At 33.2% G+C, this 11,062-nt stretch overlaps 1 protein-coding gene across 1 annotated transcript; it reads left to right on the forward strand.

The window, feature by feature from the left end:
- Positions 1–8,167: 8,167 nt before the first annotated feature.
- On the forward strand, positions 8,168–10,779 carry LOC116112537 (cytokinin hydroxylase-like). Its single transcript, XM_031398693.1, has 5 exons — positions 8,168–8,527; positions 8,609–8,835; positions 8,938–9,179; positions 9,411–9,792; positions 10,311–10,779. Exons 1-5 carry the CDS (start codon positions 8,248–8,250, stop codon positions 10,725–10,727), a joined length of 1,548 nt encoding a protein of 515 aa, XP_031254553.1. The 5' UTR covers positions 8,168–8,247; the 3' UTR covers positions 10,728–10,779.
- The last annotated feature ends 283 nt before the right edge of the window (positions 10,780–11,062 follow it).

Raw genomic sequence — 11,062 nt, forward strand, 5'->3', positions numbered from 1 at the left:
TCGAGCGGGGTGGATTGAAGGTGAGGGAGCCCGCTCGACCAGCGAGGGTGAGTTGAGTCGAGTGGGGTTTGGGTAGGAATGATTGATTGGAGATGAGGCAGAATGGCAAGGATGGGTGGCTCTTGTCGCGGTGGGCTTTCTGTTATTTAGATGTCTTGATCTAGCGCTTGGAGTGGGTCGACCAAAAGTGGCTCTGTTGGCAGTCCTCGCTCAATTAGATTCTGGGCGAAATCGTCCACTAGCGTTGAATAGAGTCGATGCGATCCAGTATCTGTGGTGGTAAGTCTGTGATATGGGGTTTGGAGAGGCTGCATGGATGGAACCGATGCACAGAAATGATTGGGTTGTACCTGATAAGGCTGAAACTCGAGGTCATAAAATTGACTCACCTTTTCTTTCAGGGACTAGTTTTCGGCCCAAATGAAAGCGTTTTTGGTCCAGATGGTGGTGTTCTCGGCTTCTAGTGTTGCCACATTGTCTAAGTGCTGTTGCATAAGGGTAGCCAAGGCTTCGAGTCTGGCCTTGAGACCAGGATTGGTGTTATCAGAATTTTCAGCCATAGGGAGTTTCCTTGTGAAGTAGGGTTTGAAAGACGAATGATTGCCAGAGGCACCACGGTGGGTGCCAAACTGTAGATGCAAAAAATCTACCGTTATGGAAATAGTGTCTGATCCCGTGAGGTTAAGGCCACCAATAATCCGCTGTACCTGCACACGTAAGAAAACAAGCGTGAAACGAACGAAAAACATCAGGATGGTGTTTGTCATAGGCACTCTAACGCTCAGGTCAGCAAGCTGAATGAGGCTAATTTAGTGAGGGTAGGGAAAGAGAAAGTTACCAAAGTCTAGTCAAAGACTATAATTATGGCTATGATGCCAAGTTCTCAAGAGTGAGAGCTACGGGGTTAGAAGGTGTAATGTTTTTTTTTTTTTTTTTTTTTCAGTGGGAGGGCTGGCCTCTTGTTTAAATAGGAGTTGTAGGATCTTCCAATCCTAGTAGGACTGTGAATCCTTAGGAATTGAGGTTTTGTAAAAAATGAGAGCTTTTGACTCCCTTACCTTAGTGGGAAAGGGAGTCCTAGTGGGTCTAAGATACGGATCTTAGACGAATTAGGATAACAATGGATCTCTTCGATAGAGTTCGGATAGCGTTGGAATGAGTAGGCAACCCTGGGCTCCAAGTAGACCCTAAGTCTAGTAGGTGGTCTAGGATCAATGGGCCCGGACCCAGGCAAGCTGATGATGAGGTCCAAACAAATCGGGACCTTTTATTGATTGGGCTCGAGCGGTGAGCAACATGGCAGGTGTAATGGGCAGGCCTGATGTGTGAACTCTGTTGCGAGCCCAATCGGAATTGGGTCGCAGCTCTGAGCTTTGTTGAAGGAGTCTTCGTCTTTGGGCCTATTTGGGCCGAGGATATTTTTGGCCCCAACAATATGTTGCTCTAAAAATGTATATGTTTGAATTATTACAGTAAAATATAACATTTGGGAAATTAAATTATTAACATACTTAATTATGAGTCTATAACATGTGATACTTGCAAATTAAGTCGGGGGTCAAGATTACTTTCTTTATTATTCGAAACTTATGAATCTTATGGAAGTATATATCCAGGATTTTCTGCCTATTATTATAAATTAGTAATTGTCATGCCCATATATATAAATATATATAGTTAGGCAAAAACGAAGAGAAAAAGGAAAATAAATATTAATTAAGATAGTGAAATTATCGGATTTATTACTTAAAATTGTAATTCATGGTCTCAATAATTCATCTCCAAAATTCAATTCATGCACTAGAGTTAATGCTAATATTTATGGGGAATTCGTTGAACTTTGATTTTGAATGCATGTACCTTCGTTTTTGGCATCTCAATTATTCGGTAAATCTGACCTTTATCTGAACTTTTGGTTGTCAAGTTAATAAAAAGCAATTGGAAGTGAAATTTTTTGTGTTCAAACTTTGTCTGAAAGCATAACCGTTGTTGCTTAATTCCTAAAGAATTCTGTCTCTAGAGTCTTTATATTAAGCCGTGGAATGCCGCTAAATCCCTGGAATTTTCGTAGAAGCTTCTCACTTTCTTTCGGTAAAAGTAAAACATATTCTCTAAGCTTGAGCAATTTGACAATTTCACAAGAGAGACTTGACTTTTAGAATTGTAACAGCTATAGGTAAATTAAAAAAAAAATGGAGAAAACTTTTATGAAAATAAAGAAGAATTAATAAAATAATAGCATATACCAATATTCCGATGATAAACCACCAATAGATGATTTGATGGTAAAAGAGTAAAATGAGGTTTTATGAGTTCTTAAACTCTATTACAGTATTAAGCCGTGGAATGCCGCTAAATTCCTAGAATTTTCGTAGAAGCTTCTCACTTTCTTTCGGTAAAAGTAAAACATATTCTCTAAGCTTGAGCAATTTGACAATTAAAATCGAGGTTCACGAGAGAGACTTGACTTTTAGAATTGTAATAGCCATAGTAAATTAAAAAAAAAATGGAGAACCTTTTATGAAATAAAAGAATTAATAAAATATAGCATATACCAATATTCCGATGATAAACCACCAGTAGATGACTTGATGGTAAAAGAGTAAAATGAGATTTTATGATTTCTTAAACTCTATTACAGTATTAAGCCGTGGAATGCGCTAAATCCCTAGAATTTTCGTAGAAGCTTCTCACTTTCTTTCGGTAAAAGTAAAACATATTCTCTAAGCTTGAGCAATTTGACAATTAAAATCGAGGTTCACAGAGAGCTTGACTTTTAGAATTGTAATAGCTATGGTAAATTTAAAAAAAAAAATGGAGAAAGCTTTTATGAAATAAAGAAGAATAAATAAATAGCATATACCAATATTCCGATGATACCACCAGTAGATGACTTGATGATAAAAGAGTAAAATGAGGTTTTATGAGTCCTAAACTCTATTACAGTATTAAGCTGTGGAATGCCGCTAATCCCTGGAATTTTCGTAGAAGCTTCTCACTTTCTTTCTGTAAAAGTAAAATTTTCTAAACTTGAGCAATTTGACAATTAAAATCGAGGTTCACAGAAGAACTTGACCTTTTAGAATTGTAATGCTATGGTAAATTTAAAAAAAAAAAAATGGAGAAAGCTTTTATGAAATAAAGAAGAAGATTATAAATAATAGCATATACCAATATTCCGATGATAAACCACCAGTAGATAACCTGATGGTAAAGAGTAAAATGAGGTTTTATGAGTTTCTAAACTCTATTACAGTAATTATCTCTCTCTCTCTCTCTCTCTCCTTCTCTCTCTCTCTCTCTCTCTCTCTCTCTCTCTCTAATATATATATATATATATAATATATAATTTATTATATATATATATATATATATTATATATATAAGAGTCCCACTTTTTTTTACACAATTTTTAAACCCCTTGTTATATTAATGTATTTGAATAATTAGTATTGCATATAAATTGTATTATTTTCAAGGTATATAAATTATGCAGATTATAATAAATCTTTTCTTGTATGATATTGGATCGCATTAATAGTTTATAATGGGTTTGGTATCATATCTTTCAATTCCTTAGTGCTGACTTAACTTCTATCAATAAATGAGATATAGTAGTCAAAAGATTTTTGAAAAAAAATAAAGAAAATAGGTGATGTTTCCGTACAGAGGTGGTGGTAGCATGCATGGGCAAATAAAGAAAGAAGGAGACAAGAAAGAATGGGAAAGGTGGTGATATGATAAACTAATGTAATGGCATGAATTTTGAAAGAAGTTCATGTATCTTTATTTATACAATTACAGAAATACAAATATAAATATAAATACACAGACAAAAATATATTGAAACATCAGATATTGTCTCCCATTAATATGCAAATTGCATTTCCAATATAATTATTTATTATTTATAAGCAAGCATTAATTGATTTAGATTCTCTCTAATCAATTAGTAAGTGGTAATAACTATGGAGGTTTTGACTAAACAAAGTATAGTCATTAGCAGCGATTATCTCAAGAAAGTCAAAGGCATATTGCCTTGTCAAGTAATTGACCCTTTGAAGTTCGAAGAATGCAATTGCCCTTAAGGCCAAACAAAGAATTTCTCTACAATTAACCACCCTTGGGTGGTCGGGTGGAATGATAAGCGCTCTTGGGTGTCTTAAGTTTGATTCCCCTCAGTTGCTAATAGAGATAGTCATTGAAAGATTTATCCGATCATTAACTTTAGAGTCCTAGAGGATTAGTCGATACATGTGCAAACTGGCTTAAACATCTCGGTTATTAAAAAAAGAAAATTTCTCTACAATTTAATGGGCCGGAGTGATAGTTTGATACAAAAACGTTACAATATAAATTAAATATACAAACTATTGGATACACATATCTTATATCATTCATAATATTTATTAAGTATTTATTAAGTTAAAGTTTTTGGATTACACCTATTTATTCATTATACTACGATCAGTTTATATACAAGAGTTTATATATACATATACAGTAGATCCTCTCTATAGTCATAATAATGTGACTAGATTAATTTTATTATTATGAAGAGGTTATAACCTAATAGAAGTATAGTTACAAAAATTATTGTTTTGACTTAGTTATCCTTAATGTACATGGTATGGAAGTAAAATATACACTACATTAATAATTAATTAATGGCGTATGTCAAATCCAAGATATAGGACCCCTTTGGTTCACTTTTTTTCCCTATCCTATCCAAATACATATTTGTTTCAATATTCAAGATTATCTAAAAAATACAATACTATTCTAATATTTATATTTTTTTAACCCCCTAGATTTATTAATTTAACTAAACACCCCTAACAATAAAAGTTTAAATTGACAAAAATACCTCCACCCACCCACATTTGCCAAATTATGGCCACCATTGCCAGAAGATGACCAAAATCTATCATAATGGCGCACTACCGATTGGACATGGCCAGTAGTGCATTGATCTGCCCCAGATCTAAGACAGCCAGATCTGGCCGTTGACGACGACCATATCTTGGTTGTTGTTTGGCCGTCGTTGATGGCCAAAAGATTTGGCCAGATCTGACATTTTTCAGCCAGATCCACCGTGGATCTGACCGAAAAAGGTTAGATCAGCTCACTACCGGCCAGATCCAACCGATAGTGCCCCATTACGCCAGATTCCTACCACTTTACGGTGGTGGTGGCTGAAATCTGGCAAATGTGGGTGGGTGGGGGTGTTTTTGTCAATTTCTAAACTTTTTTTTGTTAGGGGTATTTAGTTAAATTAACAAACTTAGGGGATTAAAAATAATCTAAATATTTTCAGAAAATGCTATTATAAAATGTACAAAAAAATTCACACAATACTACTCAACTCAACTTTTTCGAAAAGACTATTATAAAAACTCCCAAAATAGTGAACCAAATGAAGCCATAGACATTGATAAAAGTGATAGACATAGTTTCATGCTAAGAAGATCTAAACATGCTTAAGAACTTAGAAATATTTTGGCTTTAACAAAAAGGTCTAGCGAGTTATTACGTATCCGCAATTTTAAAAATATGATAACAACCCTAAAGCATAAATCATTATCCCAAACAACTTTAGATAAATATTTTATCTCATTTTAAACTCTTAATATAACATATAATATATTTTTTGCAATATACAGATAATTAGTACCATGTGAAGACAAATTTCTTAAGATGAGACCTAAAAAAATTATAACTTATTACAATATAGAATTATTCTTATTTATAATGGTCTAAGTTCGGACTAGATTTTTTTATAACTACGTGAAGATTATTTTTATATAAAGTATTACTATAGAGAGATTTACTGTATAAGTAAAATAAAGTGAAGATAAAGTAAATGATAAACAATGTCTAATAGAATAACCATGTCATTATTGATTAAGATCTTAGATTCTACATAAATGATATATATAATATAATTTCTTAATTTGGGTTTCTGAAGCAAATGTATTACCCTCTGAAAAATGACCATCTTATGATTCTAAGAATGAATCATTTTTAGAAATTATCCAAACCGCATCCAATGATATATTTCATATTTAATGATTTATAAGGGATGATTTACAATATGTTATATGCTTAAACAAAGCTTACTGAAAATTTTAAAAAATCTGATCTTCAAACTTCAGAAAATTCCTTCCACAAATTGATTGAAACAAAAAACAAAATTCAATCAAGAATGTTCAGTGGGACCAAAATTCATAAGTAAATTGGAAGCATGCGAGTGAAGGCAACAACTCTGATATATTGATCAACACTTGGAACCATTTATGCAGAGTTTAGATTATTGCATGGAGCAGAAAACTTCTGCAGTCACCTAAATAATTAGGAAACCAACAAAAATGCCTTCAAAATCATTTGGTAATGATAGCCATTCCATTTTTAGAAAAATTCAGGATAATTCAATGTATTTTTTATGATTTCATATCCTTTCAGGGTAGTCAAAATTAAATTCATATGGAAAGTTTTTGTTTTTTTATTTGACAGTGATTATTTCTGGGTCAATATGAAAATCTATGACTAAATCATGTTCGAATTGTATTCTTTCAGTGGTGGTAACTGATCAGGCCAGTCTCTTCCAACTTTTTATTGTTCAAAACACAAACTCATCAAACTGACAACTGAAATGAACAAATCATCGATAAATAATATTATGAATACAACCTGACAAGCGAATGAACAAATCATTGATGAATAATATTATACATAAGAAACTGAAAAATGAAGAAACAAATCATTGATCAATAATATTATAGATACAAATATTATTATACAAAATATGATGTAACATTTATGATTGAAGGAACGAAAAATACTAAACAGATAAACATATACATATTGAATTAAATTGATAATTAAACGATCTTACTCAATCTTTAGTGGGGATAAAATTTTCTATTGAATGGTACACAATTATACATTGACCAGCAAGAAGAAATGAAGAAAACAAATATCTAGCCCCGCATTTCGATACTGATTGAGGTTTCGTTGCTATGTCAAAAAAATGATAACTATACTAATTCGTTGTATTCTAAAAATATCTTTGGTACTGTATTGACGATCTCACAAAGATTGAAATTAAGTGAATTTTCATTTATTGATCTTATCGTTTACAGAATCGATTTTTAACGTACAAATCAAAGGTGAGCTTTGTATTGCTAACTTCAACCCTAAAAACAAAAACTAGTAACTGAGAACTGAGAACTCGTTATTAGTCCGTACATTAAAAAATTTAAATACATCCGCTCCTAAAAATGTTCAATACATAAATTATAAGAAAAGTTTATACACTTAGAATTCTCTATTATTATTTGAATGATGAATGGAAGCAACAAAGGTCTGGCAGTCCAGCTAGAGAAGAACAGAAGCCAGGCAGATATGGGAGGATCGATGGAGAGAGATAACATTCATTGGCTGCAAAGACGGCAGGATTCTATTCTCCAGAGAGAGTTGTTTACGTTCTTGTTTTATAAAACAAAAAGAGCCTTCTAAATTTTTCTTCTTCTCGGGATCAAAACCAGAAATAATATTTTAATTAGTGCATTTATATCAAAACATTAAATGCCCCATTTATATTTACCAAGTTTAGACAAAACGGAAATGAATATTCAACTCCAAAACCATTCCAGGATTGAAGGTTTTTCAAAATGTAATTTCCATAATATTAAAAAGTAATTAAAACTTTAAATAGTATGGGATTAACATCAATCGAATTAATTCCGAAATTATTATAATTTAAAAGTAAACTCCACCCAAAATATCTGGTATTTTCCTTGTTAGGATTCTCTTAAATTGAATTGCCACATATAGATATTATATAATAAATGGTAAACTCAGGTTAATTTTCCTATAAATGCAGAACCCACTAAAGCTTATACACGTTCTCTACTCGGAGCCGTTAAATTCAATTCCCACTAATTTTATTTTTCATATATTTGAATAAGGAATCTCTAAAATAAAATCTTCCATTTATTAATTACCGTCTGGTGAGTTGAGTGTATTTACCCTGTTATTGAACCATAATATAAAAAAATAAAATAAAATAAAATAAAAAATAAAAAATAAAAAATAAAAACATTTTTTGTCACTTATAAATAACTGACAACCTCAGGTTCAGTAATCACCAATTTTATAAAACTCAACACTCTTTTGCTCTGTATATTTCAATAAGTGTTTGCAGAATTTTTCTTCTAAGTTTCGTTTTGATATTTGATCACCACCATGGCGATGGTGGTGTTGGCAACTCTGTTGGTTGTATTTATTTCTTTATTGTTTAGAGTTGCATACGATACAATCTCATGTTACTGGTTAACGCCGAGACGCATCAAGAAAGTCATGGAAAAGCAAGGCGTGCGTGGCCCGAAACCCCGCCCTTTAACCGGAAATATAATGGAAATGACATCCTTGGTCTCCAAATCCACCGCCAAAGACATGAATCATATCGACCATGACATCGTCGGCCGTCTCTTGCCGCATTACGTTACTTGGTCTCAACAATACGGTAAGCACATCTCTTCACAATCTTAATCTCAAAATCATATAAATATTCAAACTTATAATTAATTTCTGTTGTTGTTTGCAGGGAAAAGATTCATATTTTGGAATGGAATCGAGCCAAGGATGTGTCTATCAGAAACCGAGTTGATCAAAGAACTTCTGTCGAAGTACAGCATGAAAGCCGGAAAATCATGGCTGCAACAACAAGGATCAAAACATTTTATTGGGCGAGGTTTGTTAATGGCGAACGGCGATGATTGGCACCATCAACGCCATATTGTTGCGCCTGCATTCATGGGAGATAGACTCAAGGTATATAAAAATATATTGTTGCCTCTGCATTCACTTTTGATCAACCTTTTATTTCAGTTTCCTTGATTGGTTTGGATTTAGAATTTTTAATTTAATGTGTAGAGCTATGCCGGGCACATGGTGGAATGCACTGACCAGATGCTCCAATCACTGCAAAATGCAGTCGAATCAGGCCAAACCGAGTTCGAAATTGGAGAGTACATGACGAAACTCACAGCTGACATAATTTCAAGAACCGAATTCGACAGCAGTTATGAGAAAGGAAAACAAATATTCCATCTTCTAACAGGTCTTCAACACCTGTGTTCTCAAGCTAGCCGTCACCTATGCTTTCCAGGAAGCAGGTGATTTTTTCACGCTATATTAATTTTCATATTGAGCTTTGATGAGATTTTTTCTTTCCCTTTTTTTGTAAAGTTTTTTGTTCTACTTGTATGATGAAAAAGAGGCTTTCATTTCTGTGTTTCCTTTATAAGATTCCATCTTTTACTGTAAGCTTCATTATTTGTAGTGCCGATTCCTTTTCCAGGTATAGTTTTCTCTTAACAGAGATTCATTTTCTATTTTTTTTACAGGTTTTTTCCGAGTGAGTACAACAGGGAAATAAAGTCTAAGAAGATGGAGGTGGAGAGGCTTCTAATGGAGATAATTCAGAGCCGAAAAGATTGTGTAGAAATCGGTAGGAGTAGTTCTTATGGAAATGATCTGTTGGGTATGTTGCTTAATGAGATGCAAAACAAGAGATCGGGAAATGGATTTTCTTTGAACCTGCAATTGATTATGGATGAATGCAAAACTTTCTTCTTTGCGGGACATGAAACAACTGCTCTTTTACTCACATGGACTGTTATGTTACTCGCCAGTAACCCTTCCTGGCAAGAAAAAATTCGTGCAGAAGTTAAACAAGTCTGTAATGGAGAAACTCCCTGTGTCGATCACCTCCCCAAACTCACTTTGGTAAGCTAAGCAAAATTCAAAAAATTCTTTTCTTTTCTTTTTCTTTTTCTTTTTGCTCTGTTTTTGGTTTTTTAGGTGATTTTATTTGGCCCAACACTGTTAGGCAATAACTGTGTCCTTTAGTTCAATTCTCAAAGCATATTCAGTCTTGAATTGAACACTAAAACAATATTTAACACACTTTTTTTATAAGCAAGTTGCAATTCGTAATCTTAATTTTTTTTCTGCCCCTTTGTGCTCGTGCGCAGTTTTTTTTCCTTTTTGATTATGATAATCAATATAATGACTCATTTCTAAAGCACATTCCAGCTCCTTTAAGATAACTATGCAATTAAATTTACTGCACATTTAGTTCATGGATCCCCACTTCCTGATAAAGTTCTTGTAATAATCTAATTACAAGTCAAAAGATCAAAATAAACTAAACATCCCCAAATGATTAAATCTTTTGGCAGCCTGGATATTTTTTTTTTTTTATTTGGCTGCAAATAACTTATAATATCTTTTTTTTTTTTTAGTTGAACATGGTAATTAACGAGTCACTGAGGCTTTATCCACCAGCAACAGTTTTACCAAGAATGGCTTTTGAAGATATAAAACTTGGAGATCTCTTGATCCCGAAGGGTTTATCGATATGGATTCCGGTGCTAGCAATTCATCACAGTGAAGAGTTATGGGGAAAAGACGCAAATGAATTCAAACCAGAGAGGTTTGCTACAAGAACACCAGGCCGCCATTTCATTCCTTTTGCAGCAGGCCCGCGAAACTGTGTTGGGCAGTCGTTTGCGATAATGGAGGCAAAACTGATATTAGCCATGTTGATTTCCAAGTTCAGCTTCAACATTTCTGATAATTACCGCCATGCTCCAGTCATTGTGTTAACAATAAAACCTAAGTATGGAGTTCAAGTATACTTGAAGCGCATAGATGCATGAGTCCTGAAGATTAAATTTAATTTTGTAGTTCAGAAAAAAATAATAATAATTTTTTTAGNAAAATATATAAATTAATTTTATAAATATGTAATTTTCATCTCATTCTCATTTTGACCGGTCAGTTTACTTTAATCCAAAGACCAAAAGACACAAACTTGTGTAAAAAAAGAGGGCTTGATCCCTCCCCATATATATTTGTATGTATGTACCTCTCTCTTTTGTACGTATATATAAAACAAAAAAAATCCAATATTTCAAAATTGTATCTAAAATAGCTAGAAAAGTGGAAACAAGACCCGATATAATTTGATCATTATGAGCAAATCAAAATCGTT

The sequence above is a fragment of the Pistacia vera genome, unplaced genomic scaffold (assembly GCF_008641045.1).
Source record: "Pistacia vera cultivar Batoury unplaced genomic scaffold, PisVer_v2 Contig101, whole genome shotgun sequence".
NCBI lineage: Eukaryota > Viridiplantae > Streptophyta > Magnoliopsida > Sapindales > Anacardiaceae > Pistacia > Pistacia vera.